General features: G+C 40.0%; 1 protein-coding gene across 1 annotated transcript; it reads left to right on the top strand.

Moving 5' to 3' along the window:
* Nucleotides 1-2,280: 2,280 nt before the first annotated feature.
* Nucleotides 2,281-3,728, top strand: LOC123804654 (small proline-rich protein 2E). Its single transcript, XM_045817031.1, has 2 exons — nucleotides 2,281-2,361; nucleotides 3,096-3,728. The coding sequence occupies exon 2, from the start codon at nucleotides 3,115-3,117 to the stop codon at nucleotides 3,328-3,330; it is 216 nt and encodes a 71-aa protein (XP_045672987.1). The 5' UTR covers nucleotides 2,281-2,361; nucleotides 3,096-3,114; the 3' UTR covers nucleotides 3,331-3,728.
* Nucleotides 3,729-13,130: the final 9,402 nt, after the last annotated feature.

The following is a 13,130-nucleotide window of genomic DNA, read 5'->3' as shown; positions in this document are numbered from 1 at the left end:
TGTAAAGACCTTAGGAGGTACCTCCTGTCCTGCCCTGATAGCTTCTGCAGGCTTGGAAGTGGAAGGTGGGTCCAGGGTCCAGGAAAGTTCTACCTGGAGCTGATGGAAGGGGAAAATCTGAGGGCACATTTCTCAGGACATTCAACTGCCCCCTCTGGGTGAGCAGCAGAACAGAGCACCCTAACAGCTGGTGTGTCAGTCTGTGTTCCCCATTATCCTGTGAACAAGGCAGGAGCTCATTTTGTTCTCTATTGCAGGGAACATCAGAGGGAACCACATAGGTATGGTTCAGTAAATAGACTTTGAATGAATGCTTGTGATTTTTGTTCTTTTCTCTGTATTTCATTAAATAATGATTATGAGCTCCTTTTTAAAAAAAATACAAGGGTCAAGCAAACAACCTGGAGGGCAGCACAGAGGAACAGTGCTGAGGAGACTGATTTCCACTCTGAAATCTGTTGTGGGACAGAAGTACTTGCAGGAATGGGATGGAGAAGACAGGTTCAAAGAGGCAGGAAACAGAAGGCAAATCTCTTGTACTGTGGGAAGAGGGAAAGAGGAGGAGCAAATTTCAGGATGAACAGGATAAGTAGATGTTTCATACTGACAGCCCCAACTCAAAGAGACAGATATTTTCTTCCCTGTTTATAGAAAAAGAAGTGACCTGCCTGTGGTCACATGGCCTGTCAAAGACAGAACATGCACCAGACCCTGGTGTGTTTTAGGTCTCCTGTTCAGAATTATACAGGGTTCTCTAGAGAAACAGACAAGTATGAGAAAGGGAGAAAGAGAGAAGAGGAGAGATTAATATGTTGTAGCAATTGGATGATGTGCATATTAAGGTGGCAAGTCCAAATCTGCAGAGCCAGTGTTTCAGTGTGAAGATCTTTAGGCACTGGAATTATCTCTCACTCAGGGGTGTTTAGCCTTTTGTTTTAGTGAGGTCTTTAACTGACTGAGGCCAACCACATGCTAGAGGGCAATGTGCTTTCCTCAGTCTACTGATGTGAATATTAACCTCACCCCAAAACACCTTCACAGGAACACCCAGAACAATGCTTGACCAAATATCTGGACATCTCATATTCAGTCAAGTAGACACAGAAGTTAACTTTTACACTTTTTTCTAGCACACTGAAAATTTGTATGAAGACAGCAGAGGTGATAATAGGTATATTGGACATATACTTCACTTATATGAAAAATACAAAAAATGAGCAAAATGTTAATGAAATTATTATTGATAAGAAGGTGTAAATAAATGTCAATTAATTCCAATGACAAAATTAATGATGAAGTGATTTAAACTTTGTCTTAAATTTTCCAAAAGGTTCTATGTCAAAGTGTCAGTTAGTAGATATTAAATAAATATAAATCAGTTAATTGAATGACATTGTTTATTAGATGGGTTATTCCAGTGGTTTCAAAGGAAGACGATGTAAGGATATTTGAACAACAATGTAAGTTCTCTTTAAAATTAAAGAAGAAGAATGAGGTTGGTTGGGAGAATGTGTGGAGGAGCAGGTTGTGTGTCATGTTGGGTAGTTGTCAGCAAAACGCTTGCTCTCTGATGTAGGTTTAGGGACTGTGTGGGCTGCCAGAACATATGAATTACAGCAGCTAAAGTGTGGTTCTAGAAGATTCCATGTGGCCCTGGTGGCATAGATTTATAAAGAATAGAGGAATCAGCTATATGTGCTCTATTTGCAGGACCAAAGCATTGAAAATACAACTCTTGATGTCACATTTACCAAATGTTGCTAGTATCATTATGGGGAGTCTACTGAGATGATCTGTAGCCTTACCTCAGTCCACCTGAAAAGAAGAAAAGAGGACTTAGATCAGTAGTTAACAGGATTAAGGAGAAATACATTCAAGGAAATTTTGGGTAAAGAGGCAGATGTCATCATTAAGCTAAGCTCTTTTCAACCCAGCATGTATAACAAATGGCAATCAGCTGCAATGGAACAGGGCAGACAGTATTATGACCCAGGGAATGTGAAAAGTGGGAAAGGGTCATCTCCCCCAATCAAGAAAGAGAACCTTTGACCACTCGTTAGAAAATCTTCCAAGTTCTTCCATGGCCCTAAGCTCATGACCAAGAGCTAAGGCAGGGCCTCTGTGAGTCATGAGCATGTAACCCAGTGAGGAGATCCTGGAGCAGGATACGTTCTGTTTTCAGAGTTCCTGTCAAGCCAGTTATGGATGGATTTGCATTTTGGATGGAAAATTTTTCGACCAGGTCAGTTTCAGGCAGGTCCACTTCCCCCTGGGTGGAGCAGCAGGCCCTATAAAGACCTTGTCAGCTGTACCACTCCAATCCTCCCAGCACTCGAGTTCTGATCTACTTTGGGGAACCTGGTGAGTCTGATTTCTTGAGTTCAACTGTTTTTCTGGTACTCTCAACTGTTGAATTTACCTACAGACAGCAAGTTTTCTGGGTCCTAAATCATGATCATTGGTGTGATGCTCCTTATTTGAGAAAACCTTAGAATTGAGGCACATGGATATACTATTCTCACTTGTTTTTAGGTAGACAGTTTGATATCTGGTACAGAAAAGACAAGAATAGGAAAGATTGGATATGACAGAGAAAAAGGAAAAAGTATTTTTTTTGTTTTCTATATACATTTTGTGTCCCTTTTCTTCTGGTGTGAGTTAAAACACTGGTTTCTTGGAGGGTGTGGGGCCATTGCATTATTTCAGAAGGGCATTTTGCTCTGTACCAAAGTCAGCCTACTGGGACCTCACAGGAGACAATGATGATAGAAATTGCTTGTGTGATGGGTTGTCTAGGATTTCAGAACTTGTGATGAACTTTCTGGAAGATGTTATCTTCATACAAAATATATGGCTTTGTTCTTTCAGCAATGTTTTCTTAGGACAAATAGTAAACAAAAAACCAGGTTTTTCTCAAGGCTGATGAATCAATCTTCTAGAGATGAAGGGAGAAGCCAGAGAGTCTTAAAACGAAGCTAAGAGATGAAAGTACATTCTTGGAGATTGGAAGATAAATCTCATGGGATTATCTAAGTGTTGGGTTCTTGGTGTGTAGGAGTGCCTCCTTGTGACAACTGTCATATAATTTCTTTCAGATTCTAACGCTCCAGAAAGATGTCTTATCAACAGCAGCAGTGCAAGCAGCCCTGCCAGCCACCTCCCGTGTGCCCACCCAAGTGCCCAGAGCCTTGCCCACCCCCAAAGTGCCCAGAGCCATGTCCACCCCCAAAGTGTCCTGAGCCGTGCCCACCTCAGCTGTGCCAGCAGAAATGCCCTCCTGTGCAACCTGCTCCACCATGCCAGCAGAAGTGCCCACCCAAGAGCAAGTAACAGCTCCAGTGTTCATCAGGATCAGGAAAGGATAAGAACCACTGTCTCACCTGGTTCCCAAGCCCTTCTTCATCTTTCCCTCAAAGCCTGTTATGGATGCAGAAGAACCTTCTCCACCCTTCAGCCTGTAATAAGCCTGTGATGAATCCTGGCAGTGAATGATTTCCTTTCTGAGGTTGTCCTACCATTATCTCTAGGAGGAAGCTGAGAAAGACCTGTCCTTGGCTGTGCCAGCATCCCCCAGCTTCAGAAGGAAGACAGCTGCTCCCTTCCTGGGTGGCAGCAGAAGGCTCTGTCAATGGCTTGTGGGTCTGGTTGTCACCTGGATGAGATTTCTGCTACCTTGGCATCTGTTACTTTTATTTCATTTTCTGAATAAAGTACATATTTGCTTGTGATGGGATAAATACTTTATTTTCTTTTAAAGCTGCCTATTAGCAATATCATCTCATCACTTCAGTTTATTATGTGTTCTTTGAGCCTAAGGCTCAGGATCTTACTACCAGTATTTTATATAAGTTGATGACATACCAAAAAGTGTTTCTATATCATTTCAAAGAGATCAAATTACAGAGCTCATAAGAACTTCAGTTTCTCTATTGCAAGTATGAACTTGTCTTAGGCATGAAATTGAATATGCATAACTTAGTTGGCACAGTGCCTGATCCTTATTTAGCATTTGGTATGGTAGCAGATCATCACTGTCTCCATCATCATTTTCATCTTCACCAATGCCATGGATATCACTATTGCCATCCCCATCCTCATCACTGTTGTCATTAGGAACATGTTTGCTCCAGCAGGAAACTGGCTTAAACTTAACCACCATAGGAGTGAAAAGATTCCCAAAGTTTACTACCCTTTCTTATTCTGTTGTTCTCTTTAGTTTTTGATTCACTTTATTTTTATATTATATTGCAGATAAAGAGCTTTTGGTTATTAGTGGGGTATTCTGTATAAAACTATATTTGTTTTTAAAACATGAGGCATAAGAAGAGTCCCTATAAGAAACAATGTTGCATCCTCTTCACGTAATCACCTTCTCTTCATACCTCAACAACCCACCAAAAATCAGGGTCCGATAATTTTATTTACCTCTAAAATTACTTTTTTGAGTGTTCTGACCCCATATTTAAAAGTTATTGGGGTTTCCATGTTTATTTAGGTTTGCAAAGTTACTCTTGCCATGCACCTTGTTTTCTGAGTGCTCAGTCCCTTAGATAATTAAGCTGCAGAAAGAGGAATATGTGTCCTGGTATATTATGTCTTGTGGTCCTCAGTGTCTGCCATGGGATGCACACACACTCTAACAATTACAGCTGTCTTTTAAAAACCAACAAATGCTTTGTATAAAATCATACTACACCTAAACATATTTAAAATTAAGAAGACCTGTCTGTTTAATAAATGTTATTGGGAAAGGTGGACAGTTACATGCAAAAGTGAAAGTAGACCACCTTCTTATATTACATACAAGAATAAACCCAAAATAAATTAAAGACTTAAATGTTAGAATCAAAACCATAATAATCCTAGAAGAAAACAGGTAGTAGAATCTCTGACACATGTCTTAGCAATACTTTTGCTAATATATCTGGCTAAATAAAAAAAAAAACAAATGGTAGTACATGAAACTTAAAAATTAGTGCATAGCAAAAGAAACCATTAACAGCCCTGGCTGGTGTAGCTCAGTGGATTGAGCATGGGCTGCAAACCAAATGATGACCAGTTCAATTCCCAGTCAGGGCACATGCCTGGGTTGCAGGCCAGGTCCCCAGTGGGGGCCATGTGAGAAGCAACTACACATTGCTCTCTCTCTCCCTCTCTCTCTCTCTCTCTCTCTCTCTCTCTCTTTCTCTCTTACTCTCTCTCTAAAAATAAATAAAACAAAATCTTTGAAAACATAAATAAAACATCTATAATTAAAAAAGAAACCATCAGCAAAAGGAGAAGACAACTTGCTGAATGAAGAAGATATTTGCCAATGATATATCTGATAAGTGATTAATATCCAAAATTTATAAAAAACGTATACAATTCAACACACATAAAACAAACAACCCAATTTAAAAGTGGGCAGAGGATCTACACTGACACTTCTTCAAAGAGGACTTACAGAGGACAAATAGACATAGGAAAGGATTCTCAACATCACTAATAATCAGAGAAATGGAAATTATAACCACAATGAGATATCACCTCACAACTTTCAGAATGGCTATCATCAATAAATCCACATGTAATAAGTGTTGGTGAGGATATAGAGAAAAGGGAACCTTCCTGCACTGTTGGTGAGAATACAGACTGGTTCAGCTACTATGGAAAACAGGATGGAGGTTCCTCAAAAAATGAAATGTGAAACTGCTGCAAGAACCAGAGATTCCATGAGAGATTCTGTTTCTGGGTATAGATCCAAAAAAACCCCCCAAACACCAATTTAAAAAATATACAAACCCAACTTCTGGCCAAGATGGAGGCATAGGTACATACACTGTGCCTTCTCCCATAACCAAAAGAAGGACAACACCAAATTTAAAAACAAAAACAACCAGAACTGCCAGAAAATCAAACTGTATGGAGTTTGATTTTCAACCAAGGAGGTAAAGAAGAAATATTCATTCAGACTAGCAGGAAGAGTAGAGATAGGCAGCCAGGCAGAGAAGACTTGTGGCAGGGCAGTGGCTGGAGGACTGGGGTGGGCAAGGTGGTGGCTGGAGGCCAGTGAGGTGAAAGCTGGCAGACCAGGTGGTTCAACATTTGCATGCAGATAAACTGGGTGGAACAACTAGAGAGTGAGACAGATCCTCACCCCAGGATTCCAGCACAAGAAAATAAGGCCTCAATACTTATGATTGAAAAAAACCTGTGGGGGTTGTGGCAGTGGGAGAAATTCCCACTGCCTCAGAGGAGAGTTTGCTGGAGTGACCCACAGGATTATAGAATATACAGAAACCCACCCACCCAGGAATCAGCATCAGAAGGGCTCCATTTGCTTGTGGGCAGCAGAGGAAGTGACTGAAAGGGAGCTGCACTGTTCCCTTTTGGACCCCTCCCCCACATCCAGTGCCACAAAGCAGCAATATGGGTTGCCCCACCCTGGAAAATACTTAGGGCTCCACCCCACACCAAATAACAGGTGCACTAAAGCAAAAATATATGGCTCAAATGAAAGAACAGATCAAAGTTCCAGAAAAAAATGCAACTAAATGATGAAGAGATAGTCGACCTATCAGTGTAGGGTTCAAAACACTGGTGATCAGGATGCTTACTGAAATGGTTGAGTATGGTCTCAAAATAGAGGAAAGAGTGAAGGCTATGAAAAATGAATTAAAAGGAAATGTACAGGGAACCAACTGTGACTGGAGGAAAACTGGGACTCAAATCAATGATTTAGACCAGAAGGAAGAAATAAACATTCAACCAGAACAAACTGAAGAAATAAGAACTCAAAAATATCAGGAGAGTCTTAGGATCTCTGGGACAATGTTAAAATAAATGTTCCAACATCTGAATCCTATGGGTGCCAGAAAGAGAAGAGGAAGGAATTGAAATAGAAATAAGCTTTCATGAAATTGAAAACTTATTTGAAAAAATAATGAAGGACCCCTTCCCTAACCTGCCAAAGGAAAAAGACTTCCGAGAATCCCAGGAAGCTCAGAGAGTCCCAAAGTAGTTGGACCCAAGGAAGCACACACCAAGGCACACCCTAATTACATTACCCAAGATGAAAGGTAAGGAGAGGATCTTAAAAGCAGCAAGAGGAAAGGAGCCAGTTACCTACAAAGGAGTTCCCATGAGACTATCAGCTGATTTCTCAAGAAACTTTAAAGGGAAGAAGGGGCTGGAAAGAAGAATGCCAAGTCATGAAAGGCAAGGGTCTATATGCAAGATCACTCTATGCAGCAAAGCTGTCATTTAGAATGGAAGGGCAGATAAAGTGCTTCCCAGATAAGGTCAAGTTAAAGGACTTCATCATCACCAAACCCTTATTATATGAAATGTTAAAGGGACTAATCTCAGGAAAAGAAGAAGATCGAAACCTACGAATAGTAAAATGATAACAAACTCACAACTATTAAGAACCAAACTAAAAACAAAAACAAAAACAAAGTAAGCAAACAAGTAGAAGAGGAACAGAATTAGAGAAATGGACATCACGTGGAGGGTTGTCAGTGGGGAGGGGGAGGAGAGAGAATGGGGGAAATGGTACAAGGAGTAAGAAGCATAAATTGTAGGTACAAAATAGACAGGGGAGGTTAAGAATAGTGTAAGAAATGTAGAAGCCAAAGAAGTTATATGTATGACCCATGGACATGAATTGCATGGTGGGGGGGAGAATGAGGGTGAGGAGGGGGTGTGCAGCGTGGAAAGGAATAAAAGGAAGGAAAATGGGACAACTGTAATATCCTAGCTAATAAAATATATTAAAAAAGAAAAAAGACTCATAAAAACTAAAAAAATATGAACCCCTATGTTCATTGCAGTGTTACTTACAATATCTAAGCTGTGAAAGCCATGTAACAGGGTGCAGCCATGAGGGGGGCCCCAAACAGGGCTTTGTAATGGGGTCCAGAAGAGCTTGGAGATGATTGGCTATACAGCTCAGGGCCATACCTTCCCAGAATGCTGGCAGCTGTGGCCAATTGTGGGAGGAGCCGAAAATGAGGCTGCAGCAGAAGATTGGTGCTGGGATTTAAGCCCAGGCATGGCAGTCATTAGGGCTCTTTCTGGGTACCACGTGGCTTTGGTGGAGAGTTGGAAGCATGCGTCTTGGGCATCTTGTTGGGACCACATGGCTTCGGTGAGATTCAGGACCACGCATCTTTGGAAGTGCTCCCTTTTGCTTTGTGGATGGTGCTGGGAGCCTGAATCACAGACTTCTACTTCTTTCCTGAGATATGGTACCCCAGACTCGGCAGAGGGAGAAGGAGGGACTGTGTGTTTGTGGGTGTTCTAAAGAACTGTAGTCTGTATAACTTTTAAATAAACAATAATTCCTTTCCTTTTCAGTAATCTTTGGCATTGAGATTTGTTATTCCTGTGGTGGCCGGCAAGGTGAACCTAGTAAGATGGAGGAGGAACACCCAGTGAAAAAGGGGGGATCTTTTATATCATTCAGCTCCCCCCAGTCTGTTCTGTAACAGCCACCCAAGTGTCCATAAAAAGATGAATGGAAAAACGTCATGGTACATATATACAATGGAATATTGCTCATCCATAAAAAATGATATCTTACCATTTGTGACAGAATGGGTGGGCCATAGGATTTCACTTATTTGTGGAATCTAAAGAGCAAAATGAACAAACAAAATAGAAAACAGACTCAATAATATAGAGATCAGGCTAAAGGTTGCCAAAGGGCAGGAGAGTTGAGGGCTGAGTGAAAAAGGAAACCATATTAAGAAGGACGAATTGATAGTTACAAAATAGTCAAGGGGATGTAAACCACAGCACAGGGGATATAATCGATAATATTGTAATAACTATAAATGATAACAGGTGGGTACTTGAAATATTGAGGGATCACTTTGTTAAGTATATGAATGTCTATCCATTATGCTGGGTATCTGAAACTAATGCAAAATAATATTGAATGTAATTGAAAAAAAAGATTAAGAAAATTTTCCTTTTCCTACATCTTCCATTCAGAAAGCTAGAAGTAAAGAATCCAAGGTGATGGAACTGCAGATGGAAGGAGATTCCCAGATTACATATAGCTCCACCCTCATCAGACTGTGAGGTGAATAAAAATGAACACTGATATTTTAGACTTGTTTCTGCTGTACCCAGTGTATTTCACCCAATACTGAAATTAGTTCCTTGACATGGGTGCTACTACAACAAATTTTATTTATCTATTATTTCTTTAAAGATTTTATTGATTCATTTTGATAGAGAGTGGAAGGGGGAAGAAAGAGGGAGAGGAACACTGATGTGTGAAGGATACATTGATGGATTGCCTCTCAAATACCCGCAACTGGGTACTTGGCCTGCAACCTAGGCATGTGCCCTGACTGGGAATTGAACCAGCAACTTTTTGGTTCACAGGGTGGCACTCAGTCCACTGAACCATACTATGCAGGGTCAAATTTTTAAATATGTAGCATTGACTTAGTAGTCTGGAGGTGGTTGGCAAGGAAATTGACATGGGAAACTGACACTATGATGGTGTATGTTACTCAATGACAAAACATTGGCTAAAGAGGTTGTCTGTAATAATTTGGGAGGCTGACCAATTGTCGATTATTTTTGTGTTCAACTAAGTACTTTCACAAAGACATACATTCAGGAAGTCAGTGTTTGGTTTGCTTGCCCCCCCACCACCCACCCAAGGAAAAGAGAAACAATAGAGCCCAGAAATTCAAAGTGTTGCAGAGCTAGAAGCTACTGCTTGCAAGCCCCACAGAGTAAAAAGATGAGATTGAAAATGATTTTGAACTTTTTAAATAAAGATTGTAGTAATTTATTTTTAGACAGAGGGGAAGGGAGGGAGAAAGAGAGAGAGCAACATCACTACGTGGTTGCATCTCACATGCCCCCTGCTGGGGACCTGGTCCACAACCCAGGCAAGTGCTCTGACTGGAAACTGAACTGGCGACCCTTTGGTTCACAGGCTGGCACTCAATCCACTGAGCCACACCAATCAGGGCTGGTTTTGAACTTTACATTCCCTTTTCACAGACTGTAACTACCCAGAAAAAGATAAAAGGGTGGTCTTGCCAACAGTATGCCAGGTGCTCTCACAGTCACCCTGTTATGTTCAGAAGGAAAGGGTTTGGGGAAAGGCAGCTGAATGAATGAGTCTTGAGAATTACTTTAGGAAACGATGTGAATGTGGTTCTAGAACATCAAAATGGCTGGAGGAATAAAATATATCAGATGCTAAGAAGTTTTTAAGGGAACTGGCTAAATAAATTATGAGATGAGACTCAAAAGACTTTGATTTTTCAAGACTAGAAACTATTTTGTAGTCCTCCTTACCCACTTCTCACATCATCCGTTTCAGACGTAGTCAATTGCAGGTAACTGATAAGCAGTAATAACTTCTGTGAAGTGGATACAACACCCCCAGTGAATAATGATGGAGGTGTTGTCTGTCAGAGAACAGTATGAGAACTTGGTATAGGCAAGGGAGATGATTATTGTCTTTCATCCTTTGCACCCCGGTTTATGGAGGTAAAATTGACAAATAAAATTGTCTATGTTTTAAGTGTACAATGTGCTTATGTGGCATTTGTGTACTTTGTGAAATGATTGTCACAGTCAGGGAAATCAACACATTCACCTCACAGTTACCACAGTGGATGTGTGGAGAGACTGCTGAAGGTCTACTCTCTCAGCAACTTTCAAGGGCACAAGACTGTATTAGTATTTTAAATATTCTTTCTCATTTTTTATTTATTTAAATATTTTGTCAACTACAACTTACATTCAATATTATTTCATATTAGTGTAGGTGGACAGCATATTGGTTAGACAATCATAGAGTTTACATTGTGCTCCCCCCTGTTATTTCCAGTACCCACTGGGCACCACATGCAGTCATTGCAATATTAATGACTATATTCCCTATGCTGTTCTTTACATCCCCATGGCTATTTTGCAACTACCAATATGTACTTCTCAATCTCTGCATGTTTTTCACTCAGTGCCCCAAATCTCCTCCCCTCTGGTAACCATCAGTCTCCTCCCTGTAACTATGAGTCTGTTTCTCTTTTGTTTATTCATTTATATTGGTCTTTAGATTCCACAAGTAAGAGAAATCATATAGTACTTGTCTTTCTCTATCTGAGTTATTTTATTTAGCTTCTAGGTACATCCATGGTGTAGTAAATAGTAAGATTTTTTTTTTTGGCTGAGTAACATTCACACACACACACACACACACACACACACACATATATATATATATGTAATCTCAACATCTTTTATCCACTTGTATATTGATGGGTACTTGGTTTGCTTCCAAAGGTTGGATATTTTAAGTATTGCTGCACAGAGCATAGGGGTGTATAAGCTATTTTGTATTAGTGTTTTGAGCTTCTTCCAGTATGTGTTTGGAAGTGGATTGCTAGTTCACAACGCAATTATAGTTTAATTTTGGAAACTCTCCATAACAAAAGAGCATTATTAACTATAGTTCCCACACTGTACATTAGACCGCATTGGGTATTTATCTAATAACTGAAGGTTTGTACCCATTGACCAGCATCTTCACATTTTCTACACCCCTTAGCCCCTGGCAACCACTATTCTACTCTCTGGTTCTAAAAGTGATCCAATGTCCTCTAGATTTGCTCATGTTGTGCAAATGGGAAGATTTTTTAAGGCTTTAGAGTATCCCATTTTGGGTGAGCCATATAATTCTGACAGGTGTGAGATAATATCTCATTATGGGTTTTGTTTATATTTCTCTGATGGTTAGGGATGTTGTGCACCTTTGTAGTGTTACTGAGTTGTGTTATTATATATTCTGGATACACTCAGATATGTGCTCTGCAAATATTTTCTACCATTGTGTAGACTGCCTTTTCACTTAGCAGATTATTTCTTTTGCTACATGGGAGCTTTGTAGTTTGACCTAGTCCCACTTTTAAATTTTTACCTTTGTTGCTTGCATGTACACATATGTATAAAATCATTACCAAGATTAATATGAAAAAGTTTTCTCCTATGTTTTCTTTCAGGATTTTATATTATCAGCTCTTATATTTTTTAAAAATATATTTTATTGATTATGCTATTACAGTTGTCCCATTACCCTCCTTCATTCCTCTCCACCCTGCACACCCTCTCCCACCCTCATTCCCCGCCCTTTAGTTCATGTCCATGTGTCATAAGTTCTTTAGCTTCTACATTTCACATAGTACTCTTGCCCTCCTGCTGTCTATTTTCTACCTACCATCTAGGCTACTTATTCTCCATACCTTTCCCCTCTCTCTCTTCCTCCTACTCCCCCACTGATAACCCTCCATGTGATCTCCATTTCTGTGGTTCTGTTCCTGTTGTAGTTGTTTGCTTAGTTTGTTATTGTTTTGTTTTAGGTGTGGTTGTTAATAACTGTGTTTGCTGTCATTTTACTGTATATGTTTTTTATCTCCTTTTTCTTAGATAAGCCCCTTTAACATTTCATATAATAAGGGCTTGGTGATGATGAACACCTTTAACTTGACCTTATCTGGGAAGCACTTTATCTGCCCTTCCATTCTAAATGAAAGCTTTGCTGGAAAGAGCAGTCTTGGATGTAGGTCCTTGCCTTTCATGACTTGGAACACTTCTTTCCAGCCCCTTCTTGCCTGTAAGGTCTCTTTTGAGAAATCAGCTGATAGTCTGATGGGAACTCCTTTGTAGGTAACTGTCTCCTTATCTCTTGCTGCTTATAGGATTCTCTCCTTCATTTTTACCTTGGCTAATGTAATTATGATGTGCCTTGGTGTGTTCCTCCTTGGGTTCAACTTCTTTGGGACTCTCTGATCTTCCTGGACTTCCTAGAAGTTGATTTCTTTAGCCAGATTAGGGAAGTTCTACTTTATTATTTGTTCATATAACTTTTCCACTTGTTGCTCTTCTTCTTCCCCTTCTGGTACTCCGATAACTTGGATATTGGAATGTTAAAGATGTCCACAGGTTCCTAAGCCTCTCCTCATTTTTTTGGATTCTTGTTTCTTCATTCTTTTCTGTTTGGTTTCTTTCTTCTTTCTGGTCCACTTAATTGATTTGAGTCCCAGTTTTCTCCTCGTCACTATTGGTTTCCTGTGCATTTTCCTTCATTTCACTTAGTGTAGCCTTCATTTTTTCAT

This window comes from Phyllostomus hastatus, unplaced genomic scaffold, assembly GCF_019186645.2.
Source record: "Phyllostomus hastatus isolate PE091 unplaced genomic scaffold, TTU_PhHast_1.1 phas_scaffold_216, whole genome shotgun sequence".
Lineage (NCBI taxonomy): Eukaryota > Metazoa > Chordata > Mammalia > Chiroptera > Phyllostomidae > Phyllostomus > Phyllostomus hastatus.
This window is presented reverse-complemented; position numbering and strand designations above follow the sequence as displayed.